This window comes from Montipora foliosa, unplaced genomic scaffold (assembly GCF_036669935.1).
Source record: "Montipora foliosa isolate CH-2021 unplaced genomic scaffold, ASM3666993v2 scaffold_406, whole genome shotgun sequence".
In the NCBI taxonomy this organism is placed as follows: Eukaryota; Metazoa; Cnidaria; class Anthozoa; order Scleractinia; family Acroporidae; genus Montipora; species Montipora foliosa.
This window is the reverse complement of record NW_027179708.1, coordinates 269,235-290,000: the sequence shown is the minus strand read 5'-3', so window position 1 is coordinate 290,000 and position 20,766 is coordinate 269,235. Positions and strand designations below refer to the sequence as shown.

The 20,766-nt window shown below is 40.1% G+C and overlaps 1 protein-coding gene and 1 pseudogene across 2 annotated transcripts; one reads left to right on the top strand and one right to left on the bottom strand.

Annotated features, from left to right (window-relative positions):
- Positions 1-14,602: 14,602 nt before the first annotated feature.
- On the bottom strand, positions 14,603-15,300 carry LOC137988088 (uncharacterized; annotated as a pseudogene).
- LOC137988087 (uncharacterized) lies at positions 15,045-19,771 on the top strand. Of its 2 annotated transcripts, XM_068834152.1 has the most exons (3): positions 15,045-15,663; positions 16,216-16,921; positions 17,761-19,771. In XM_068834152.1, the coding sequence occupies exon 3, from the start codon at positions 17,962-17,964 to the stop codon at positions 19,729-19,731; it is 1,770 nt and encodes a 589-aa protein (XP_068690253.1). In that variant the 5' UTR covers positions 15,045-15,663; positions 16,216-16,921; positions 17,761-17,961; the 3' UTR covers positions 19,732-19,771. The 2 variants fall into 2 exon arrangements, with proteins under 2 accessions (XP_068690253.1, XP_068690252.1); XM_068834151.1 differs by lacking the exons at positions 15,045-15,663; positions 16,216-16,921 and adding an exon at positions 16,938-17,423.
- Positions 19,772-20,766: the final 995 nt, after the last annotated feature.

The following is a 20,766-nucleotide window of genomic DNA, read 5'->3' as shown; positions in this document are numbered from 1 at the left end:
ACCTGCTATAAGTCTATTTAAGGTTATGTTATTTTTTTTGTAATTTAAAACTTTTTATTGTTTTGTTACACCTACACAATACATACAACGATCATGAATTACTAAAATATAAATCACACTATTAATTACAATATCAAAACAAAATAGACTACTAATTACAACTCAGTAGATAACACTACTTCATTAACACTCTGACAATAAATTGAACAACAATAGTAAAAAAACAACTAACACTAATAATTATCATCATCATCATTATTATCAAAGAATATTAATAAAAAGTCATAAGAGGGACACATGGAGAACACCCACACTACAAGCCTACATATGCATATGCCAAAAGCCTTTCCCATTTCTTGGTATGTTTAGTTAGTTTGTTCCGCCTACTTGCTATCTTTTTCTCCACTTGGTATACAGCTTTAATCTTGGCCTTATAATCTCGTAAAATCGGATGTACATTATTTAACTTACATCTATAAATATACTACTCGTTCCTATTTTGTTGCCTTTTTATCATCGTTGTTTCTTACACGTCCATCGCTGCTAAATTTTACTGTGGAACGCATCCTCAGCATCATGGTGCAATCAGAAGAGAAAGAAAACTGACCAAGACACTGTTCATTGTAACAATTGTATCGTTAATACTAGTGATGCCATTTACAATTTTCTGGTTTCTTTTTCATGTTACTTCAGGCGAAATGGTTGAAACCATTTCTCATGAAACATGGCCGCATTTAGCACTATCCTTAGATTGCTTATTTTACGCAAACTCTGTTATAAATCCATTGTTATATGCATTAAAAATGCCACAGTTCAAAAGAGCTCTGTTTTTATTATTGCGTTGTAGATCTCGCTCGGAGCCAGTTTAGGTTTTTTCTCCATATGACTTGAAAGTCGGGAGTTTTCACTCAGTTAACTGATGAATATGTGTTTACCAAGTATAAAAAAAAATGAGCGTTTTAAATACTTTCGTCCGAGTTCTCTCTTTGTTTTTAATTGGAAACACTTTATTAAAGTTAATTTAAAGCGGGAAGATCTGTGGACTAATGCATGCATACTAAAGATTCATCCATTCAAATATATTGAAGTTTGCTCTTTTTTAGCGGAGCTCCGCACGCGCAGAAGGCTCGCGCGCGCGCAGCACCATAGCTAAGAAAATACTGGTAACCCATCGATGGGAGAAAATTTGGTAAAATAGCCATGACGTCATTTTCCGTCCGTACGTCCGCCCCTTCATGTATTTCAATGTGACCAGTACACGTAACCATATCACGGGCTCAAGTTTGGAGCTCATCCAGGAGGCAATACTCCATTTGACACTGTAACGAGATGCTTCTGTGAAGCATACACTGGGTTGCCTGTGGTACGTGCTACAGAAAATCAGAAGGCACTGAATTGTGTGGTATTGAAATACAGCATTCCAGTCTCTGAAGAATAACAAATAAAAGAGAAGCGAGAAACATTGGCTTCTGGGCTGACACGTTGATAATTTTCAAGTTCCCTCACAACTTCTTTTCACGACAAGTGTGCCCTCTAAGCATCTGACAGCTTTGTAATACTAAACTTCACTGAAGTCAAGCCCTGTTTCGCGGGATTAGTGTTAGGATGGGAGACCAAAACAATAAACCCCTCATAAAAAACAAAACATCTGACCGAAAATACTACTAAAGTATTAACGCTAACAAATGCGAACTCAGCAAGGTACAGATCCTGTTAGCTTGCTTTATGCAAAACAAATATTGATGAAAAAGCAAATAACTATTGATAAGAAAGAGCAGAAGGAAGTTTCCCGGACGGTCGATCGAGAATAAAATATTTACGACATGGAAACAACATTAATTTTGAACCGTGAATATAGAATATAAAAAGTTACGATCAGCGACAAACCTTTTTGTGAGATTTTTGCTACGTTCAAGTAAATTGCAAAATCGAAAGTGACATGGCCGGAATTCAGCGGGCGCCGTGATTAAGTTACCGCGGCATGTTTACTCGCCAAACAGTGAAGCATCTGTGTCAAATGATGGCAAGATACCGGGTTTTTGTAAGTTTCTTTTTCTGTCAAGTGTTATAAAGTTTGACAATGAAATGAGCGAAGTCAAAACAAAGATCACAATCGCCCAACTCTTATTTATGCAAAGTCAAAATTTACTCTCCAAGACGCGTACGACGTTATTTATCACCAGGTAATTCCATCATTTTGGAAATAGCAGCTACTTTATTATTCATCTGCGTCACAAGTTTTCACTGATTTTGGGGCTCATTTTGTTGAAACTCAAGCACGCTTCCAACAGGTCTGTGAACCCTTCCTGCTTAGAGAGCAATACTAAAAAACTTCTCCCATATCACATTTCAACCTTAAGCTCGAAAATCCAATACACAACATGATATTATAATTCACAAAGGCAGAAAATACCACAGAATCCCTTTCCAGCGAAAATTTTATTGAAACAAACAACATATTTGCTCTTAGAGGCGAAAACCTCTTCCTATTTCATTGCGTGCGTGAAGACAAGAAACTCAATTGTGTCAAATTACCATGTACTTTAGGTAAATACTGCTCACTTTGATTTCGTCTCGACGGGCGATAGATTGTTGTCGAAGTCCAGTACTCGTCGCTTTTGAGATTCATGCCTAGTTTATCCAACTGATTTTCTATTATTGAGCTCCATAAGGGTATATTTTGTTTAAGGATCCACTAAAACGCCATTCGCGTTGCATGACTTTCGACGCCATTGCAGGCTAAGTTAATGATTCTACTGTGTCCACCAGAGAAATCTACGCAGTTCCACTACCCTCTCGATCCTAAGAAAATACGCGCAGAAGGCTCTATGCACAAAGACACCACTCACCAGGGGAGTAACAGGCAAGACTTTTACCGACACGGAAAAATATACTAAAACGGAAATCTACCTATTTTCCGACTGGGTTTCCCATAGGGCAACCCAGTAACTAGTTTACAGCAACACAGCGGTCAAACGTCTGCGCATGTGCGAGCGTTGGAGTGAAAAGGGCGAACGGGCGGTCAAAATGGCGGTGCGACCTTCAAGTCGCTTCACTGGAGTTAAAAACGACCACACAAGCGAGTAAGTCTGTACATATTTTTTTATTGAGACCGGCATACAGTAGCCACACGTAGAAGTGATGTCAAACAGTACTTTAAACTAAAGCGTACGATGCATTCGATTTAGCATGGTCTATGATGGTCTATCATACTAAGGCATTCATGCATGAGAAGACACAGCATTGGCAATCATTATAAGTTACACGTAAAGAAAGGTGAAATGCCGTGTTCTTCTCGTGATTTGATTGAGAAGCTGTGTAAATATTACATCATTCATGTCATCCTTAAAGCTTATGTACAATTCTTGAGTTAAGTGCATAGGCATGTTTTATAAGTTATTTATTTTGCAACAGAAATACTGAATGCTCTCCTCTTTTTTCATTTTAAGAAATGAAAAGTTCTTTCGATCTATCGTGTTTTATTTTGTTTAAGTAATGCTTCTGTGTAGTTGTATTGTTTTTTGTTTTGAAGTAACTGTTATTTCCAGAGATGTTCTCTTATTTGTTCAACACTTGAACTTCACCATTTTTCCTTTTGTAAGAGGTTTTAAGTAATGCTAATTGATCTCTTTTGAAATTCGTTCTGTACACTACACTGTACATGCAAAATAACTGGTCTTTAGTCACAGAAATGTTACAAATGTAAGAGAACATAAATTGTGTTGTAATGACAGTTCTTGTTTAATTTTTGCCAGAAATGCCTAGCCTCTCTTCCTGATATGTCAGACCTAGCAGCTATGACACCATGAGGGAAATGGAAGTGACTGTCAGGACAAACAGTTTTCCATCTCAAGCAACAAACCAGATGGTCATGTGGAACTGCTTTCAGGGATAAAATAGGATGCAATGTACCATATCACAGTGAACATGCTAATTTATTACCAGATTTCTGGATTTCAAGAAACTGAAATGTACATTTGCACTGTTCCCTGTATTATGCTCCACAATTATTAAATTTGTGTAACCTTCTCATTCTCAAAAGCGATCAAGATTTAATTCTTACGGAGTAACACAAGGCAGCAGATTGTATAGAAAACAAAGGAATTTTCAAGATTATTATTCTTTTGCTGTTATTATTATTATTATTATTATTATTATTATTATTATTATTATTGAAATCTCTCTTAATTTAGACTCACTACAGGCATGATTAAAATGAAGGGCTCAAGAAAGGAAATAAATAATATATTATTATTCACACTACACCTGAACTGTTTGATTTGCTTCTGTATATCGTTTGCCCTCAGTTGTTGGCATTGCGCAGCAAGAGGACTAAGAAATGACTTGTGATGGTTTTTAAGACCTTTGGTGAAAATTTCTTACAGGTGATATTTTACGATACCACCTTTACATTAAAGTCTCCCTTCCTTCGCATACCAGATAATCTATAGTTGTCAAAAGCGACGCATATGGCATCTGCCTTTCTCGATGTTCACCAGTACATACCAGCTGTTGCAAAATCCAGCGCAAAGTATCTCAACAGTGCTGATGCATGTACAGACCCAAGTCTTTTTTGCAAAGGACATGTAATCTGTGATCTATGCAAACATGGAAATTTATTTCAGATTTTTCAGATGTACCCTTTTATTGGTTCAGATTAATTTATGTTTATTCACAACTGAAATATGCTATTATATGAAGGAGGGCAACTGTTCTTTATTCTTGGAGGTATCCTCTGTCTTGTGACAGTCTGGAGTCTTCCCGAAGTATTGTTTTAAAGACAGCTTTAAACAATAGGCCATTCTACAGTTGTTTGCTCAGTGACCTGGCCTATGAATGGCTGCGAGGCTGCCGGTGACCTTGAATCGATACAGACCTCACTGCTTTTATCATGTAAATTGTGTTGTTGTGATTTAAATTAGTCTACATTAACATTAGAAAAGCACTAAGGTTTGTATCAAAACAGGGTCATCGGCAGCCTCGCTTCCATTCTTAGGCCAGGCAGCTTAGCTACAACTGTAAAATGGTCTATTCAGGTACTTCACTTGAAGCTCTGTAAACTTCCTCATGGCACTCACTTCCTACAAGGGCAAACCACTGTTTTAATAATGACTACCAACTGCCATCTGAAATCTTTCAATCAATTCTCCAATTGAAGGCTCTAAAATAGTGATGCTAAAATTATCATAAAAAAACAGTTCCAGTTTTACACTCTGGCTTTTGCTAGGAGTAGTAAATAAACAAGAAAGCAAAATACTGTTTTCCTTCTCTTTTCCTTTCTGGATATCTAATATGCGTTGTTTTGATTTAATCTGGCCACTAACATAATAATTACTGGCTAAATTGATTCGGAAAAAATGAAATATGTAAAGAAAAGAGTTTGCAAGAGCCTTGAGAAGTTAAAGCGATTTAATAGTTCTTATGATTTACTTTTGATTAAACATGTGAATGTAATATAAGTAAATAATATCGACTGGATATCAAAAGTTAGAAAGAAATATATACACAACTAGACTTGCCTCTTTATTGGTCAGTATTTTCATGACACTGTTCTTCTTTTCGTAGGCCCTCCGCATCCAATAAGTGACATTTTCATCGTTATTTATATATTTGTTTATGTTTTAACTTGTACAACGGGCTAAGAGAAATAATTCGTGAAATGTCAGACTTAAAAAGTATTCTACCTTCTGTTTGTTGGAGTCCTTTCTTTTCCATGGAATGTATTTAACGTGATCAATAAAGCTTTTGTCGGCCTCAAATTTGCATTTACAACACCAGTTTGTCCCAGGTCTGAAATCTGGTAATTTTTTTTTCCAACCTTTTCGAAGACCTGGTAAAACCGTTCAGGGATAGTATGAAGAACACGAACATGGTTTATTGTTTCGACGGATTTCATTACCGTGCCGCAAACAAATCCACAATCCCGACGGAATCCCTCCAGCCCTTGGCAATGTTTTGTCAGCTCGTCTGAGCCAAGCCGAATGGCTGCAATTTTCTTTTTCTTTACGAGTTTTTCCTTCGTTTACACACCGCTTGCCGTCAGCTTCCGGTGTCACGCATCGCATGATTGATAATAGGCTGATTTAGCAACAGAACGGGAACGTCACTGGCGACGGCGCGCGCAGAAAAAACACCAATGAGAATTCAGAATAGAGTAGACTCCACTCTTTTCTTCTCTATTTTAAATTCTCATTGGTAGTTTTGCTGCGCGCGACGTCGCCACTGACGTTCCCGTTCTGTTGCTAAATCAGCCTAATAACAAATAAAAACTTACTACGCTGTCAGCTCGCAGCATGACGCCGTTTTTGAAGACGTATAACTTTTTTGGTAAAGCTCAAAACGAAATGGTAAATCAACAGAATACCGGTAATTTAATAAACTTTGTGTCTGGAAAGTCTTAAGTTTTCCTTTTACCTTTTCTTTTTTCCTTTTACAGATTTCTATGAACGTTTCAGTTTTGTTTCGTAGATTTTGCGTTACACCGGTTGTTTGCAATGCTTTTCTTTAAGGAGGCTCGAAGGGTTTTCAGCTGAGCGCGCGCGCGTAAGCCACACACGTAATTCGTAAGCTGCTTGCGTCAGCTCATGATTTAAATGGGTCACCAGAGATAAACAAATACCGCTAATTTCGCTTACCTTTCTTCAATTCGTATATACATGGCATATAAATAGACATCTCCTATTCACGAAAACTACGAAAATTCTACTTAAACGGTTTAATAGTTACTTAAATCCGTTTGTGTAGACCTGTAGCTCCACTCGCGCGCGGATTCGAATGAGCGGGTGACGCATGCGTAAATGCTGATCTTGTAACCCCCTAATTTTTCCTGATTTTGCAACTTTACTCGTTTATATCTCTGCTTCTGGACGGTGATTTTTTTTCATTTTTTGCATGTTAGCTTAGATTAATTTAAACCGTTTGTCTTTCAAATTTAAAAAAATTCTGTAGGTGAAAAAAATAATTTGAGACACAATTCAAAAAAACTTATTTTTCTGAAAAACTGACCTACAGATTTTGTTGAATTTTAAATATTTTAGAGAGTATTTCTAACATTATCTGGTAACGATGAATGGGAAAATTTCACCGTCCCGTTTCTTCAAAAAGGACCACATATGTTGATTTTAAGGCTCAAAGAAATGCCTAATATCGTTGCCATGGTAACATTATTTTGGAGGAAAACATAATGTGAGAAATCTACGATAGGTACTTAATACCCTGGCCAAATTTCGTCTTGATATGATTCCCCTAACTGTATCTAAGGACAGAATATGTTTATTTGTTTGAAAAAAGGAGAAACTATTTCGAGCCTCCTTAAGATTTTGCGCGGGAAATTGGCGCGCGGCTGGCAAAAAAATATCCATTTGGGCATGCGCAGACGTTTGACCTCTGTGTTTGTTTACAGCATACAGCTTTGATATTGGACATCAATGTTATGGTTAACTGACACCTGTCAACGCAAAAACCGCTAGACATGCGCACTAGAATCACACTTGTGTTGCCGCCATTCCATTTTCAAAATGGCGGACGACAAATCAAAATCCACCACGTCATTGTGGAGGCTGTCACGCCGCTGGCGTTTCTCTGAGAAAATTTGCAAAAAGATGATCTGAATCTACCATCATTCAACGATGCTTCAGAGCCGTCAGGGAAGAGATCGGACCAAAACCAGTTCGCCTAAAGCAATAGAGTTTTTGACCAGCTTCGAAGCTTCATTTGACGTTCGTTGTTTAGAGTTTTGCGTTTCTTAAGGTGGTCGGTTACTCTTTAAGCTCAGAACAGAGATATGTTGGAGGTAAATTGTTTTCGCGAAACATATCAAATATGACTTTTTTTTCGTTGATATGAAAATTTTTGAGAGGTGTTTTAAGGTGGAATTCCGATTTCATACACCAAGAGAGACTTTTTCAAATCGAAGTTTGAAGAGAAGCAGGTTTTTTTACCGCTAGTGTTCGTCTTCACAGTTGTAACTGGTTTTACACAGAAAAGCGAAGTCCAGTGCCTTATAGTTTCACTCCACTCGATATAGTTTGTGAGGTTTTGGGGTCGTAAGTTGTCCTGAAATGTATATAACGTACATGAATGTTTTTAACTTCGAGTTAATATCTTGTCGACATTGTTCATGTAATACAATGTAAGTTTTCTCGCTTTATAAGCAGAGCGGCTGCCTGTTATATTTAAAACAGCGGCAAATATTGACAACAAACCCTGTTATTTTTTTCCCTTTAACAACGTTCATTGCTATGTTTTGTGTAACTAAAAATAAAATATGTCAACTGTCACATCTGACTGCTGGGGGATTGTGTGCTTTTTCAAGTTTATGGGACTCTTTGCAAAGGGCGAGTTAAGTTAATTCAACAAAGTAAGCTGCTTTTTCCATTTAGAGACTGAAAATGTCAGCAAAGGTGCTCTAGTTCAATGTGCAAAGCGCTTTTTTTGGCTTTTGATGCCAGCAAAAAGGTGAGTGATGGAATAACATTACAATAGTTGCAATAATAATCTGCCCTGAATTGAATTTCCCCTACCCCTCAATATAGATTCTACGCCCCCTTCTTTGTCAGTGCCAAAAATCTGCCAAGAGAACTGAAGCACTAAGTTACACAGAATTAGTCAGACAGGTAGAAAACCCTCAAGGATCAAAGGCAGGAGCTGGATATTAAGCAGAGAAAAATCGAGAACGAAAACAAAAACTTTCACAAAAAAACATGAAGGTAAGTATTTGGGTTTAGCTCATTACGACAATGACATGCCAATGCCTTTGCAGTACTAACCCCCTCCCCCCCCCCCCCCCCTCCCTTCACCAAGACACACACACCACTGACAGTACACTGCTTAGCATTATATTGAGTGCCACAGGCTGTTAGCTGTAATCAGTAACACACTAAACTTGTTTCATTTCATATTATTATTTACATGCACAGAACAAACTGCATTGAACACGATGCACAACCCCATGAATTTCTCAAATTGCTTTTGGCCTATTACAAGACCTGTGAGTAAAACGACACCAAAAAGTTAGCTCACTATAATAAGGTAAAACAGATATCATTTTGATAATGGTTATGCTTTACAATGTAGCTGTGTCACCGAACACCCAAGGTCAATAATTTTGCTATTATCCCAACAGTAAACACTTAATGACTGGTCCCGAGGGAAACAGTTAATTTTGTTTCCCTAAAAATTTCCAATGTTTCTCTGAGGCGCAGACAAGGGAAACAAAATGAACTGTTTCCTGAGAGACCAGTCATTAAGTGATTTGTTATATAGCACAAATAGGAAAACGTGCAATGGGAACAGCAACGGTGGTCGTCGGTCAACATTTGCGGGCAACAGTGCACTGTTACCCTCTGACGTCATAGATTTTGCACTGTTGCCTGCTCAAAGACTTTTGAACGGCAAAAGTGTTGTTGTTAGATGTCACGTGACCTTGAAGTAACCAATGAGAGCATGCGCTGCTGGGGGCAAAAACAGTTATATAACAAAAATAATTATTATTCAACATAACACACTTTAGCTGGAAAAACAAGATCAGCAACACAAATCAAATGTTGAATTGAGAGAAGAAAATGTCATGCTTCACAAAAAAGGACAAAGTTATAGAGACAACACAGTTTTCAAGAAAAATATTGGACTGACATAAAAATTAATACCATGCACATTTAACCCTGTGAAAAAGCACCCCAAATGCCTAAATTTCCAATATAGGTTTTAGTCAGAACAAACTTTTCCTTATCACAGACTAAATTCTTATGGTCGTTAATTTTCTTTCTAGTGCAAATAATATTGGGCAAAACAAATAGTGTATTGTAATAATCAACTGATGTATGTTTAGTATTTTTTCCTTTCATTTTCCCGAATTTGTTCTCCACCTATATATATCTGTTTGGGTCAAGTTGTTGTGTCCGCACAATAATTCGACGCGTTATAATTGACGTTTGTAAGCTTTAATTTCCACTCGAATAAACATCACAACCTCGTGGCATCGAAAGCTATTTTGATTCGTCATGAACGGTGAAAACTAAGAAAGAATAAAATCAAATGACAAATAAACTTAAAGAACAACTAATAAGGAAATACCACAGACGATAAAACTTACATTCTGTGCAGGATATCGGACAGAAAAACGCTTTGAAAGACAAGATCAATCTGTGAGCACGTGCAAAAGCAAAAATTCACTGTAATCATGTGACTAAATGCCGATGGCTTTATGCAACACGGCACGAATCGTCCAAACAAATAAAAACAAAGGAAAACGACATGTCCAAGTTTGTTATTAAGTTCTAGACTAAACAGTCCGCCCGCCTTGGGACAATCCGGTCAGGATGCCCAAAAGTCTATTTAGGTTCCTTCTTCATGGTTTCAAAGTCATTCTCTAACAGGCAGAGCTTCTGTATTCTTGGTTTTCACCCACGTGACCTTAGTCCTTGACAACCGTCGTTAACCGCCATTGTGGAGCCCCTCGAATCGTAAACAGAGACGCGTAGAGAGAGATGTGAGTGAGTTGTAGTGCGATGGTTCTCTGTATAATACCTGGCTGTGGAGTAAAATCTGGAAACAAGGAAGGTATTAGTCTATTCCGTATACCTATCGTTGTTGATAAGAACGGTGAAAGTTATAAACAGCTAACAGAAGATCGCCGAAACGCGTGGATTTCACAGACGAGATCGAAAGACTTTGTTTCTGGGAAGCCTGCCTTACTCTGGGACAGATACAACGAACAAAGGACAATTTAAAAGCTTTCGCAGCGATTGCCTCACGGTTTAATGTTAGATTTTAACTTTAAGTGTGGGGTTGGACTTATTTTGCTGAAATTGTCTTTACAGGTTTAGCAATTAAAGCTTTTGCGGTGATTGCCAGTAACGGCTTTTGCTGTGAACAGTTGTGTTTTATCCTGTAAAGCTTTCGCAGCGATTTAGCACGCGTTGGTTCAGGGTTTTAGGGTAAAAGGCGAGCGAGTCAGAATTTTTCGAAAGTTGGTTTTTTTTCGATAAAGCGTGTCTCGGCCGGGTTTCCACCGATGTCTTCCCAATTCACACCACCGAAGCGCTTGAACCCCTCGAACAAGTGTGCTCAATTTCGACCGATTAAACCACAACGTCGCGGAGAAATTCATCTTCGAAAATTCATCTCATTAAATATGCCCGATGCAAATGAGGTGCTCCGGTTTTGAATATTTAATGAGGTGAATTTAACCTGAGTATCAGGCGTTTGTGATACTCAGGTTAGCAAATGTTTAACTCGGAGGCGTTTTATTCGATTTCGCTGAAATTCGACAGGCGAATGCGAGGGGTGGAGCGCCCAAATTGACTGAGTTTGAAGGAAATCGGACGAATTTCGAAGGAAAAAAGCTTCTCACCTTCTCAAGGTGAAGGACTGAGACTCTAATCGACCAAGTACTTTGACAGAAGAAGAGGGAAATCATCGAAACAAAGGGAATGAGGAGGCCTTTTCTTCTCATCTGGCGGCCATAGCAGTTAGCGAAGGTATTAAAAGAAATCCAACTGGAAACTGATACAGATAAGGTCGACGCCGATTGTCAAACTTCCGAGTCACCTTGGCCACAAACAACAACAATCTTGCCCGCGATTTCCTTCCCTTGCTTCAAACGGATGCAACGAAACCAGAAATCATCTGGTTGTACGCTTTCAAAATTTTGAAGGCCTTAAACTGCTTGTTTGTATAGTAGCTTGTCTCTAAAACTAACTAAGAAAGCAAGTCTGAGACTTCTAGAGGAGCCAAACTGATCGCTCCGTATGGCCGCTGGGTCTACGCAAACGACAGAAAATCTTCTTCAAATAGCGCTCTCGAACGTGGCTTTCGAGGTTTTTTTGCGTAGGATGAAAGTACTGGTACCTCGTCGAGTGATTTTGGGTCGCTTTCTTGGGAAATATCCATTGGAAAGATGAATTATTTGAAGACTTCGAACGTGAGCGCTCAAAATGTCATACATTTCCCTATAATCAGGGGCACCAGAATGGCGGAAACCTAATTTGCATAAGGTTATGACGTCAGCTGAAAACCGAGAATTGGTCGTATAAGGACGGAGTCTTTGGTCTTGACTTTGACAGTGCGTACCATTCCATCAGGTCCAGGGTAAACCTCCAAGACACGACCAAGGTTCCAATGACCTCTTGGTACGTTATCATCAACCAGCAGAACTAGGGCGTTTCGCTTCAGGTTGGGAAGGGCTTTGCGCCATTTTCCTCGGATTTGCAGGGTCGGAAGGTATTCGCGCACCCATCTCTTCCAAAATAAGTCAGCAAGAAGTTGGACTTGCTTCCACTTTCTTCTGTACTGGTCTGCTTTCTCGAATACGCCTGGAGGTAGGCAGATGGATTTCCTCTGCATGAGAAAGTGCGCAGGTGTGAGTGGCTGTAAGTCGTTAGGATCATCTGAATTGGCGGTGAGGGCCCTCCCATTTAGTACTCTTTCAACTTCTGTCAGCAGGGTTTGAAGAACTGGTTCTGTGACTACTTGTACCCCAAGGATTGCCTTTATGACAGTCTTAGCACTGCGCACCAGGCGCTCCCAAACTTCTGACATACTTGAGGCGGTAGGTGGCTGGAAGATCCACTTACACCCTCGCTGAAGCAGCTCACTATCAATCTGTTGCTGGTTCCACTCTTCAAGCCCTTCTCTCAACTCGCGTTCTGCTCCGACAAAGCTCGATCCACGGTCGCATCTTATCTCAGTCACTTCACCACGACGGTTAATAAATCTTCGTAAACACATTATAAAGTCATCTGTGCCCATTGACTGAACCAATTCGAGGTGAACAGCGCGGGTATTCATGCAGGTAAATAAGCAGCACCAACGTTTCGCCGTGCCTCTTCCATGCTTCACATACAGAGGCCCAAAAAGATCCATACCCGAGTACGAAAAGGGAGGTTTGTACGCCATCATGCGACTTCTCGGGAGAGGTGCCATTTGCTGGATCATTGGCTTGGCATTTAAGAGTGATTGCCACTAAAAATCAAAGAAATCGTGGCCAGGGTCAAAAAATCAATTTCCCTCAGACTTTGTCAGTTTGAAGGCCTAGGTAAGTAACTAGAGGAAATCAAGTTAGTTTTTTGAAATATTTTATTCAACGGCAGAAAACCACGAAAAACGGTTATCGTACCGGAAGCTCAAATTTTCACTCCGTGAGAATCCAAAATTTCACACTTTTCAGCTCCTTGCTACACAGACGTTTGCATCGCTGTGAATCTTTCTCAACTTTAATTGCATATATTGACTCTTCCTCAGCCAAGACATAGTGATTATTTTTATCTCTTGTTCTTTCCGAGCGAACTGAGCCCCAATTAAGCAAACACACTTTCCTCATTAGTTGAAAACTCAAAAATAATCTATATCCAGCGAGACAAAAAGCTGACCGGTAGTGTTTCAAATCTTCTGATATTTTAACCAAAGAGTGTCCAGTCATTGAGGTTTAAGTTTGCAGTTTCATTTATTTGGGATCTACTATCAGTTTTGAATGAAGGTCGGTCAAAACTCGAGAAAATTACAATTCAGCGCCAGTGAAATTTACAATGTGAGCTCATGCAACTCACCCCAAAATAGAAAACCAAGTTTGGGTCAGAGACATCGCAATTAAGACGGTTAAATCATTTTACGTTTTGCTTCGTTATATAAAATGTATCTATATCGATCATAAAAAACTAACTCGAAAAAAGTGAGGGAAACACGAAACTTTTACTCTCCCATGATTTGTCGCGCACGATCAAATTCGCAAATATTTTAAATCTGTTGCGTCAAATCGGTCATAAGTAAAACTATCTTAGTTGCTGATGTGAGACTTTGCTTCAATATGACAGAATTTCCTATTAAAAGTGGTAAAGAAATAAAAAAAGGTCAGATTAGAAATCGGACCATAATTAATTAATTTCATTACGTGTGTGAGACTGTATGTCGTCGTGGAAGCCAATAGGGTAATTGTTCCCACGGAAAGTAAACGTTACTTCTTGATCTAAATAAACAACGCACTTACCTCGGATGAAACCAAGGTTATTACTGGGAAGTACAAATTAAAAATGTCGTGTTCGTTCTTCAATATTGCCGGTGGAATTTGTGGCGCGGACGAACGCAGTAGTTCTTCGACTTCCATCATACCACTCACCCAGTGTAATAAAGAGATCAAAAAACACAAAAAGTCCTTGAAATTTTCCGGCGTTGAAACTGAAGTGGAACTTATCTTGGCAAGATGCGGGTGTTTTGAAAAGCCATCAAACTTCTTGGAAATGACCATCTGTCCCGCTCATCGGGCGCGATTGGGCATAGGTTGGCGAAGGCCAAGTGGTTTATGTAGCGTACCGGAAGTTGTTTCGGGTCACTGCAAGGACCTTCGGAAAGTACCAACAATGCAAAAAGGAATAAATTTGTCCCAGTCCATCAAGTTATTGGAACTTACAAATCAGTTTGTCCCTGTGGGCTCAGGTAAGTGATGAAGTGTTTGATGAACTAATAGCCAGTTGATTGCCATCATTTATCGGAGCCCGTATTCCAGCGAATGTCAGACACCGCGTATTCCGTTAGCAGCTCGCGCTGTGTTAAGGATTACGTACCGGCTTGTGATATAAAAGCAGTCTAACCAGATATAAAGCAAAACTCCAGTCTTTGGGTACGATTAAATAATAATAATAATAATAATAATCTTTATTTCTTAAGATAAAAATACATATCCTAAGTTACAATTAATAAGAAAGAAAAAATATAAACTCTAGAAACTATTTACATATCATATTTAAAAATTATTCTGTTACTAAAAACGTTCTTAAATCTGTCAGTGTGGATCCAAGGGACAGAGACTGACGTATTTCTAAGATTGTACCTCGTTTTCTTTTCCTTAGGTAAAAACTGGAAGAACGGACATTCGATCTTTTTTTGTAGAGTGTCTTGTCTGCCTTCTCCAGCAAGTCCCTGATATTTACATTGTTGGACGCATACATGTATAACTTTCTTTTCATACACCGATCTAAGAAATTCTGTTTTACAGAAAGGTCGGAATCTGAGGCACCATAAAGCGACAGAGCGTAAGAAAAATTTGGTAAAACTATTGCGTGAAAAAAGTGATCTACTTCATCCTGGGACATTCCTTCCTTACGTAAAGATCCTAATACGAATAATGACTCGTTGGCCTTAATTACCTTCGCGCGCACGTGACTACTGTATTAACAATTTTGTTGGAACACCTAATATGGGTAACTCTGCGCACTGCGGTATATTACTAACTGACGCGATGTCCTGACTGAAACCTTTCTTACGGAAAATAATCTCCTTGCATTTTCTTGGATTTTCCCTTTCCATTTTGTTGGATTTCCAAAGTTTCCATTGATGGAAGAAAAATGTTAGGTTCGTAATGAGCAAAACATATCACATTTTATTTTTCCCTCACCCCTTTCATCCTTCATCGCACCATCAGCCTTTCGCAATTGTATTTGTTTATGTTTCCAAAAATAGCTACAGTTAAATTTGGTACGGCTCCATCTAAAATTACGCGTCTTTGGGATAATTTCTGTGGTGTTAACAGCGTTCGCCCTTTTTTTTCCGGAAGGAATTTGCGTAAAATGTAGAAAGATGCTCAGCGTGTTTAAAGAACAGATACCTGAGACAGGACATATGACAGAAGAAGTTGCTAACATCGCAGATAGTTTGAGCGAGTTAAACCTGGTGAGTATGTAGCCCTAAATAAAATGCTAAAATAAGAAATAGAAATGTGAAATCAGAGTATAAAAATAAACGAAGATCTCATTAACTAAAAATAGCGGCCGCTAAGCACAACAAACCAGATGACGGACAAACAGGTAGTAAGTGTAAATTTTTAATCACTCGTTCCGCTAGCAGCTGCTTTTCAGTGTATTGGGCTATTACTTTTCACTCTACTAATTGATCGTAGTTACTAGAAGCAGTTCACGTTGAAGGCTGCCTTGGAGTATAACGCTACTTTAGCCGTCTTCTCCCCTCGGCTAGTCGGGTCACCCTGTCTGGCATGTAAACGCTCCAATGTGTTTTCTAACGGAACGTATGAAAAATTGGCTCTTCCATGCAGGGTAGCTCAGTTGTTCGGGTAACTCGTTAAACAGACCCTAAAAAGACATAAATACCTAAGACAATAGAAAAAAGTACCTTCTCCGCCTCCACCCACCAGCCCCCCTCTCCCCCCCCCCCCCCCCCAGTGTCGCACATGGAATTCAAACTTTTCTTTCCTTTTTCGCACTTCAGGTCCATCATGAAACTGATAGAGACATTTCTTTTTCCATTCCGGCCACTGATACTGAATGTAAAGCCAAGTCTAAACGAGAGAGTTTTTATGTACCAGACGAGGCTTCACAGGAAAGTGAAGATAGTTTAACCGACGTTCAAGACGAGTCCAGGGAACAGCTCAACCGCTTTCTACAGGTTCGAGACATCAGCCCAGTGCGCCACGTACTGTCAGTACCGTGGAATGAAGCGCAAAGCCGTTCTAAGCGCCGATATGTGAGAAAAGCCGAGCAGTGCGTTTCAGCAGTTCTGGATGTCCTTGCTCCAAAAGACTCAAAATGCTTGTGGGATGAATTATGTGAGCGCAAAGGTTATCTAAGAACAACTGGTGGGAAAAGTCGGAAGGATCTGGAGCTTCTTGAAGCGTTTGCCGAGAGTTACTTAAACGCTCAGCACTGGAGTACTCGACGGCAAATACTCTCAATCCTGTCTGACAAGTTGTCTTTCAAAGAGGTGCAGGAGTTTATCCCAACAGTCACCAATTACCGCTATAACATAGCTCGACACCATACCTTGCTACACGGGAGAGCAGAACCGATTCCAAGCCATGAATACCGGAGGATGAAAGTTGACCAAGGAAAATTAGAAGATTTCATTTCGTTCATCACAAGTCCGCATGTTCTTCATGATGTTCCTTTTGGCGAAAGGCTTTTGAAGCTATCAACTGGTGAGGTTATTAAGACCCCAAACGTGATCAGAATGATGATACCTGAGCGTATTGTTCAACAGTACCCAGGGGCGGATCTGGGATAAATAATGACCGATTTTCAAAACAACGAAAGAGTTTCTAGGGGGGTCCGGGGGCATGCTCCCCAGGCAATGTTTTGGATGTTAACTTTCGAAAGTCTCCTTCCCCGTGTTTCTGACCGCTTTCCGTAAAACGGTGGAAACCGGTATGGATCCGCCCCTGGTACCAACAATACTGTAGTGAAAGAGGTTTTGAGCCCATGAGCAAGCGAACACTACATAGAGTTTTGGATGAGTGTTCAGCGTCTGTTAGGAAGTCTTTACAAGGACTTGATAACTTTTCCGCCCAAGGAACCGAGGCATTTGATGACTTGGACAAACTGGTCGATAAACTGGTTGACTGTGGTAAAACGGAAGTCTGGGCGAGAGAAATGAAGCAACAGCTGCGCTCATCAAAGCAATACCTTAAGAGTGACTACAAGGTATTTTATTTCGTTACAAAATTTAGTATGAGGTTTGGCACAAGAAATTCACGAAAATGGGAGAAACATGACCACAGCAGGTTTTGTGAACTACTTTCCCAAAGTAAAAATACTGTGATCTTGCTGGATATTTGTACTATATTTTTATTTTTATTATATTTTATTTGAAAGTTAGTATCAGAAGTAAACACCTAATGGAACGAGGGTTTTATTCGAGGGACGCTTAATTCGGAGAATGAGGGGGACGGGGGTGTCACTTATTCAAGAAAGTATTGCAATTAAAATTGTATACGTAAAAACAACAATTGCGGTTTGTGTTGTCTTTGGTGTGTTTCAGGTCCATGTGGTTGAGTCGTCGAGCATTGCTGATCACTGTAGGACTTACGCCCTAAGTGATTCAACAGACTCTGACTTTCAAGCCTGCTGCGATCACCCACACAATGAGTCATGCGCGCAGTGCTGCCAGTTGCAGGAAGTTCTAACTACCTTGGAAAGTGAGTGTTCTCATGCACTTTGCAATGAAGAGGAGAAGGAGGACATGCTGCACACTATTAAGCAAGCAACAAATAACATCATGATCTGGAAATCCCATCAGTTGCGCTCCGTTCACCAGGATCAAGCCAAATGTTCTGTTTTAGCTAAAATCAAGAGCAAATCTGATGTGTTCCTTGTTCAGGATTGGGCGATGAAATACATGCCACGGAAATTTCGAGAGCCGCAGTCGGACTGGTTTGCTAAGCGTGGGTTACCATGGCATATTACAGTTGCAATCAGAAAGTCGGAAGAAAGCGAGCACTTTGAGTCTCAAACATTTGTACATGTCTTTCAGAACTGTTCACAAGACAGTGCCGTCGTGGTATCTATAATGCAGGACTGCCTCGCCTCCCTGAAGAAGGAAATGCCGCAATTAGAAAGAGCTTATTACAAGCAAGATAATGCAGGCTGTTACCACAGCGGGTATACAATCGTTTCAGCTAAACTAGCAGGTGACATCGCTGGGGTGGTTGTAGAACGGAACGACTTTTCCGACCCTCAAGGCGGCAAAGGAGTCTGCGACCGTCAAGCAGCAACTATTAAGGGAGATGTAGGAAGATATGTTAACGAGGGTCATGATGTGACAACAGCTGTGCAGCTGAAAACTGCCATAGAGTCTGGTCCAGAGTCTCGTGCGAAAGCTAGTTACGTCTCACTTAATACGTCAATTACTCCGCCAGTCAAATGGGAGGGTGTTAGCTTGCTTAACAACTTCAAGTATGAAGAGAGCGGAATACGTGCGTGGAGAGCGTTCAATGTGGGTCCAGGGAAGTTGATACCGTGGTCTCAATTTGAGGGCGTTTTGCTGATCCCGGAAGTTCTAGAAGTGCTTGATCCCCCATCGCAGACCACGCCATCTTTCAAGAGCGTGAGACACAGGCACGTAAAGAAATCATCTAAACGGGATCCAGAAGCAACCAACGAGACCACCAGTCAAGACCAAGATGATGATGATAGTGAAAATGATCAAGCTTCACTACTTTTCCCGTGCCCCGAGGAAGGATGTATAAAAGCCTACAGCCATTTTACATCGCTACAAGCACATCTGGACACGGGTAAACACAAACGACTCCCTGAACAGGAAACACTGTATGACAAGGCAAAACGAGTTTACGCTTCAAAGCTAATGGATGAAGGTAGTAGGATTCCCACTGTACAGTTACATTGTGAAGAACAGAGCCAATGCTTAACTCCCCTTCCAATGGGATTGGCTCTAAAGACAATCACCAAGAAGGCTCGTTTTACGCAGAAACAGAATGAATTTTTGAAACAGCAATTTGAAATTGGCGAGCAAAGTGGACGGAAAGCAGATCCGAGTGAGGTCTCAAAATTAATGAGATCTGCAAGGGACGAGTTGGGAGTTCGTCGGTTTCAACCAGAACAAGTTCTAACAGGAAAGCAAATCACTGGATTCTTCTCAAGACTGGCAGCAAAGAAAAGGCTGGCTCCCAGTACAGTGAACCGTGGAGATTCAGACGACGAGGTCCCAGGAGAAGATAACAGGGCAGCGTTGGCGCAGACGACCCATTCGGAAATCTGTGCGCGTGTGATGAGGGAGGTTTCTCTTCAGCACCCAATTGTATCCTCTTCAGGTTACAATATCTGTGACCTCATGCAAGCGTGCAAGAAGAAACCGACGTCGCTAAGTGTGGACATGTTGCGTAGCATTTGCATTGAACTGGGCTTGGATGTCTCCGATATAACGCAAAGACGAATGAATCCGTATATCAGTCGTTTGTCGCAGCTTGTGGACGAATGCAGCTGTGCCTCGTAAAACCGAGAGAATTAAATCAGCTGTTTACATTTATGCCTTTATTTATATTAGTAGGTAATAGGTGAGGTGAGGTGAGGTGAGGTGAGGTGAGCTTTCCATAGAACCTTACAGTGACTGAGCCCCGGTGGGGGGAGGGGGGGTACTCCCTTATATGGGCTATATAGGTATCTGCTTTTCAGCCGTTTTGGTCATAGATAGGGTATCGATTTTGGCCATTTTGGTCATAAACAGGGTATGGTTTTTGCACTTTAGTCTTGAATTGAGTATGTTTTTTAAGAAGAAGCTACGTTTTCATCATTATCGATAAGATCATCAAAAGCCCTTCATAAATTATGTTTAGGGTAACCGTGCCAGCCGCAACGGTCATTAATAGGGTATCGAATTTTTGCTCAGGTCATAAATAGGGTAGGGAAAATCACAAGTTTTGGTCATAAATTGGGTACGGGTTTTGGAAAGCGGGCTTCACACCTCCACCCAATTTTTCTGGGAGTACCCGCCCCCACCCCACGGGAACCGAACCAAATTCTGTACACTGCGTACGTTACTCTAAACTATTTAACCTTCAACCAACCATAACGATGCTCGACGAGTGGGATAGATATTCGTAAGCAGCACGTGTAAGTTAGCTGGTTTCTGAAAATATCTACACCGTGCCAAGATAGGCCCATTTCTCCTTAGGTTCCGGAAAGCGGTATGACGGAAGTTGGGTTGACTACATGTTGTACTTTGTTGTTATGCAAGTTAAATTCCACCGAGAATCTAAAGAATGAACACAAAATCGCTTTTGAATATGTCGCGAAACACTCTGCAATACACTCTGTTCATTGAGATATAAGTGCTTTGTTTATTTAGATGCCGATGCAATATTTACGTTTAGGAGGCATGAATTAAGTTGCTCTTCCGTGATAAATTTGTATCTCTTAGGGCGGTTTGATTTCATCAACATGTTAACTGGCTTATCCAATCTTATTAAAGAAAAATTTCGCACATCAACAACACAGATACTTTAAACTATCACCTGGTTTGGAGTCAATA